The following is a 6,532-nucleotide window of genomic DNA, read 5'->3' as shown; positions in this document are numbered from 1 at the left end:
CAAAAAAAGCAAAATGCTAGTTTAAGCGAAGTGGAACAACAACGCTCAACGAATAAGCTACGGTTGATTCCAACCGGATTCCCGATAAACGCAAATTTGCGCTTTTTCGGCTAACGAAATTAGGAATTGTATGTGTTTAGTTCAATTTTCTATCCTTGGTCCTGTATACGTCACACCCGCCGGTTAACAACTTTCGGTGTTCAGCCTAGTGTTCTACTGTTGTCCTATAGTTGACGTTGTACCAACTGTCCTTGCCTAAGTATACTTCTGTGTGGAGGTATCAGCAAGACGGGGGAACAATCCGTGGTCTCTCGCTGTTGAGCGCCAATGTGTGAATGTGTTTTGTTGTAGGTTCATGTTAAGTGGAGCAAATATGCCGTTTTCGTTATGAAGGCCACCGAATCTCAACGCATGAGGAATCCATATACAGTGTCCTTCCTTCGGAATATTAGTACGAGCAGTCGTACGAACAATAACCTTTTGCAGCCTCTATCTCCATATCAAACGGTCCGCTACAAGTTGTGTGCAGTTATCCTGGAAGATACTTTTTTGTTGGTCGGCCCATCAACACCAGTTAAACGCATATTTTTACATCCTCATTGTTTAAGTCAAGTTCCGTGAACTAGGCAGAAATGGATTAACCAAGTGACACCTAATCAGTTCTCAGTTTTTCAAAAAGAATATATACATTTGTATATGAAGTTGGTTTTCGCGGGGGGCTCACCTGGAACACAGCTGAATCTCTTGTTTAGGATATATGATGTGTCGTGATATACAGAATATCGTAGCAACTGAAACATGAGGTGGCCTGGTGCAGTACATTCAGTTGCTTAAAAACGGGAGATTCGGCCGGGTTCCAGGTCAGCCTCCCGTCAAAACCGAATCAGTATGTAGTTGTCGAAATCTGTCCAATTTGGGTTCAAGTAGAACATAAGGTTGACGGAAACTCGGGGACTGCACCTACCTGATGAGCCCGAACTGGAAGAGCGAAACCGTTCGTGAGCTGTCGAAGTGTTTTCAGCATCCTTATCAGTAGTGTATTACGGTTATACTGTCCTCTGTTTGTTTGCCCGAATTTGTTCTTGTATGATGAAGATGTACGATGAACTGGGGGATTGCACATCACCTCTGCGGGATTGTCTAGGCAACCAGTCCTTTTGCTGAGAACTTCCTGGTAGAACATCATTCAGTTCTGCATCTAGAATGTTCATAATCCAGAAACAATTGCACCAAAGTTGGACGCAAAATATCTCATCCTAAAGAGAACTGCAGAAACCGCGGCGTCTAACACAGACGAGCCGTTTCAGACCAGATAAAACTGGGTTGAAACTGTTGTTTTGCGCAGAAACGTATCCAACACTGAACGAAGCTTCCGAAAACGCTTTCTGTGATTTGGCGATTATCTGGTATTCCGACTAAGAACTACTTGGACAGACAGACTGAGGAGGAATCGTGCTGTTTCAAAAACAGAGCAAAATCTGGGTGCTTTTTCATTTTGAGCTGGTGTCAACAATCGACAAAACTGACAGAATCTGTCAATGAACTTATACTGTGGACTTGACACAATGCATATGTTGACCTTAATCAGGCAATCGAACCCACTCTTGTTTGTTAATTGCAGTGTGGTCTGGAAATCCCTCACTCAGACGGTAATCGAGATACATTTTCGACAGTCCCCTACTCCTTCAGTAGGTTTTGTTCTCGAGGTTTTGTGTCATGATCTTAGTGAGACCCATGAAATTCTTACATAATTCGTCGTGAGCGAACGACCTTGAAATCTGATAAAACATACACTTGTTCGCTTGTGCTGGCGGACTGTACAAAGCCCCTGGAAAAATCGGTCTCACGTGATACTCAGCAAACAATATTGTAAAAGACGGAGACCATAATGCTTCCAAGAGAGTGAGCTGGTAAACGCTGACTCAGCTCAGTCCGAACGGGTCTGAGCTACTGACCGGGTGGTCTTTTATTGGCAGAGCCTTGTCGTGCTTATAAATTATTAAAGTGTAAGCGTTGGTGGGGAATGCACATTATCTGCACTATCCACCAGCAACCTAATCATCTGTACGTCTCATGGGCCGAGGAGCCCAGTTTCCAGACAGTTCTTCTGTTGTGGACTTTTTGAACACATGGTCCAGACAAGCACTGACTATCAGAAAAACATGCATTCCTTTTTCTCGAAGGGATGCAGCTTCAGCTGAGATCACTTAATACTAAAAACTACAGAAGAATAATCTCACGGGTCAAGGCAGTTCGGATTAGTTATTCCAGTAGTGAGTATGCCAACTACTGATAGTGGTATGCTAGTAGTAGTTTGCCAACTATTCACTTGACTCAACAGTGCACCAACTGAACGAAATTATGGCCCAAACCGAAAGCTGGTAAAAAGCACATTCTACCAACTCCTAACTCCTCGATTACAATCAACGACATTCAGTTTAAAGGGTGAATTGGATCATGGGAGGTTAGCACACTCTATCAGAAGTTGCTTAAATCCTTGGGGGTTTCCAAAATGAAGAGTAAGATAAACTTAACAAAAAGGGGAGGTTTTTGCTGGCCGATTAGGAAAGACTGTTGCCAGAGGTTCACCTGAGACCGGACGCTTAATATTGGCTCCTGTCTCGTTCCGTCCATTTGCCAGGCAAACTTGCGACTTTGCGTTTTTGATATTCCATCGAAAACAGGATGATAGCGAAAAGTTCTGAATACCCGCTTTTGAGGTAGTTAGTGCGTTACTCAGTTTCAACAACTGACTACGGTAGCTCCATATCTTTGTCAGTCGTTTTATGATTTAATGCATGGGAGAAAAATTCGTCGATAGTGCAAAGACGAGTCACTACTGGTCTGATGAGCTCAGCGCAAAACCTTACAACACGGCTGCATGTAAGGAGAGGTTTTTAGGCTACTGGTAGAAAGAATGAGATAGCAGGCTGATAAAAGTTTCCACTGAGCCTTCCTTTAGAACCCATGGGGTTTGCACTTCCGTGAAGTTGTCGAGTTGCGTCCCAATCGGTGTCCGAATAGAGAAGCCGGAGGTCACGCCTATTTGATAAGTCCCGGGATTGGTGAAGCCGCTTGTGGGCTGTCAAAGAGTTTCCATCACCCCAACAAGTATTGTTTCTTCAAGACTAACTCCGTTTCCGACAAACCAGTGACCGACAGAAAGAATACAGAACAGTAAGGATTGTGGTGTGTGAGAGAATCCGAACGAGTCTGGTCACTAGAGTTAAAATGTGTCACGGTCGACGTGTCACGGTCGAACAATCTGAGGGCGTTTGTTTCAGCCAAAAACGAGAGGCGAGATTTTACTAATTGTGGTCGGTCCAACTATGTACTTCAGATGACTAAAAATTGTGCACAAAGTTTTACCTCGCGATGTGTATAAATGATGGACTGGCCGATCGCATTGCTTTTTGATGTGAAGTTATGAGACCTCATTTTGGGTGGTGAATAGTCTGACCTTATGGCCACGTCGAAGGCACCGAAGCCCACGAGAAGAAAAAAACTGGCTTGTTGTGTGCGCGAATGAGTATCCGGTTTTTCACAATGAAGAATCGCAAAACTCTTTGAGTATCCCATCAAGTTCCCTATCCCGATGTGTCCCCTCAACATCAGTCTTTTTCAAATGCAAGCAATCGGACAAATTCGTTCCCAACTCCGTTGGTGCCAGAGCCTTCGGTGACCCCAGCTGATCAACATTTTCCTTTAAATAAACAGCTTTTGATCACAGCTCTTAGCATGATGTTCAATACCCGACATTAAATTTACGCATCCTTTTTTCTTCTCCGATGTTTTATCTACTTATCTGACTCCGCCGTAATTTCGCACACTGGACGTTCATCCTCGGGTGAACAAGACTTTGTTGGCTCAACTTGAAATTTTTAACCGACAACATTCACATATAACGGTCTGCTCAGAGTTTTGAGTTTAGCTAGTCGGTTGACAGATATCATCGAGATGGTAGGCTGAGGCCATCTTTACAGTTGTGGAGAAGTTGTGTCGAAAAGCCATCCCCTCCTAGATGCTTTTATCCGTCCGCCAGTTGCTGGACGGCTGTATAACAAACAGCAAGTGCACTGAAATATGAACAGTGCACAACGGTTGTTTCCCTATTCAGGGGTACGAAACTGTCAGAAATATAGTACCATCCTCATTCCGGTATATCGACAGATTTACTGCCACACCTTGATGCCCAGTGTGACTTATATCTGGGAAGTAAAACTTATGTTCGACAACTTATGTAGGACAACAAATCTACCACTAGCGAAATACACTCATTTGCAAACGAATTTGGTTTTGCGAGAGACTCACCTGGAGCCCGGCTGAATATCTCATTTGTGATGTTTCCAGACAGCTGAATGTGCTGCACCAGGCTGCCTCATGTTTCAGTCGCTACGATATTCGAGATATCGCGATAAATGTGTATTTGTAATGCACTACTCATAAGGTTACCGAAATTTCGTCGACAGCCCACGACCGGTTCGCCCTTCTTGGGGCTCACCAGGTAGGTGCAGTCCCCGGGTTTCCGTCAGCCTTATGTCCTAATTGAAACCGAATTGCACGAAATTAGCGAATATGCACTCATTTGCAAATTAATTTGCTTTTTCTAGAGACTATCTACCATTAGTTTATCAGCGATCACAAATGACTCCGTTTGCGGATCACACAACCTGTGGCTTCTCGCCTTGATTTCAATTTTTTTTATCTAACATATCGGGACATTTTGACGTTGTTACGCCTGAACAGAAAATATGGAGAAAATATGGAGACCTTCTGTAGATAGTATGGTTGAATTAAAATCTTTGATTCATCTGCATAGAGATAAGAAGTGATTTCTAATAGGTGCTGCAAACCTGTTTTGATGCTACCAAATCGGCCGCGGAACCTCACCCTGGATTAAGCGGTTATTTGTGTTGCTTGTGGATAACCCAGCGCAAAACAGCATAAGGCCAACAGGCGACCGAGTAGTTTCGAATTTCTTACATTCTGTTCGCAAATAAAGAGAGATACATGTTTTTTAAAGGTCAGAATCTTTGAATTCAGAGTGGAATTTACATTCAGATCAAGAAAAGCATGTAAAATGAAAACTCAGACTACGGACTTTGAATCCCAAATAATTTTTATGCTGGGTAACTTGTTGTAATCGGGGAATTATGGTTTTCAAACTTTTAGTCACTTGATTGAGTCTTTTACGCCTTTTCATTGCCCAATAATCACATCAGCTAAGCAGTTTTAAAACTCAAATTAATTTGATGTTCTCTAATTTGAAGACCGTTCAGTCGACTGATAAATACTAATCCGGAGATATGAAAAGCTTGTTTCTGTGGGCAGATGAAGTTTAAACGTCGATTTGTGTATTGGATTTCTGAATGGTTCTTTCTGGTCACACCGCGAATTTTTGAGCTTCTTATCTGGTTATAATCAATCCACAGTGGCTAGAAAAGCATTCGCTATCTCCCGCCCTTTCCGGTCTCCTCCCACGCACACACGATGCAGTCCCGGTACGCTGGAATGACCTATTTTGATTGACCTTTTTTTTTGAGATTCTTACAACTTCAGAACAACCATTTTTTCCCTAGAAAATACTGTTGATCTGAAATCAAACTGAAATGATGCTAAACAAAAATAAAACGTAGCCCGACTTAGTACGGTTCTAAGTTTGCATGCTTGAGGAGAAACGGAAATGGTTTTCTTCAACTTAGTCTTGGGTTCAGCCGGAGCTATGTACGGGTCATTGGGAAAAGAGTTCGCGGGTAATTTTTTCTCTTGGCATCCAAGTCACACAAGCTCATCAATCGCTTTTAATTATTCCGTGGTTGAGTAGACCGCCTTTATCGATTTCCAGCACACTGGATGAACCAAAAAAGCGCAAAGTTATTTTTTTTATGTTTAAGGACCTCTGCTCGCAAACGAAAATGTTTGTTCCAATTTGAAAAACCATGCTTTGAAAGAAGTAAAATAACTGCACTTTCCTGTGCTAAGGCCGTGATCTCAAAGCAAGGAATTGGTTACTTAGCCTAAACCCTATCTGACGGTAACGTGTAGTTTAATTCACCAACGGACGGTCAGTAATAATTGCGGCGAAACCGAATTCTACGAACTTCACCTGCGTTTGTTTAGTAGTTGCAATTAGGCAGTGAACAATATATTGAATTGCATGTGGGCAGACAGTATAGATAGGTAGACCTTGGTTCTATAGGAAATTAACAGTAAATCGTGAGGGGAATTAAAGAAAGGCTTATGGCTAGATTGAACCTTGGGCAGTTAGCAACACAGGATGGCAGACGAAGGGCAGTGTGCTATCTGACAAATTAAATGGGAAAAATGTTGTTCAGTTCAAAGTGGGCAACTTTTCAACAACAAGCCCAGAAATAAATGTAAACAAATCGTCTATAGAAAAACGGTTGAGGCAGAGTCAACTTTGTATAAAATAGAAGGGTTCAGTCTTGAAACTTGAGTAGTCACCGGAGGGGTGATGAGTCAGTCTGAGGAATAGGGAAACAAATAATTACGTCACGTAATTAACAATAAC

General features: G+C 42.5%; 1 protein-coding gene across 1 annotated transcript in view; it reads right to left on the bottom strand.

The window, feature by feature from the left end:
• Positions 1–861: 861 nt before the first annotated feature.
• The window catches only part of T265_13719 (hypothetical protein), a gene marked incomplete at both ends in the record, with an annotated part of 9,058 nt that continues 3,387 nt past the window's right edge, over positions 862–6,532 (bottom strand). The window contains 4 exon segments of the mRNA XM_009170192.1: positions 862–960; positions 965–1,081; positions 4,312–4,392; positions 6,056–6,193. Of these exon segments, the coding sequence (XP_009168456.1) occupies positions 862–960; positions 965–1,081; positions 4,312–4,392; positions 6,056–6,193 (435 nt within the window).

This window comes from Opisthorchis viverrini (genome assembly GCF_000715545.1).
Source record: "Opisthorchis viverrini unplaced genomic scaffold opera_v5_95, whole genome shotgun sequence".
Taxonomy (NCBI): Eukaryota; Metazoa; Platyhelminthes; class Trematoda; order Opisthorchiida; family Opisthorchiidae; genus Opisthorchis; species Opisthorchis viverrini.
This window is presented reverse-complemented; position numbering and strand designations above follow the sequence as displayed.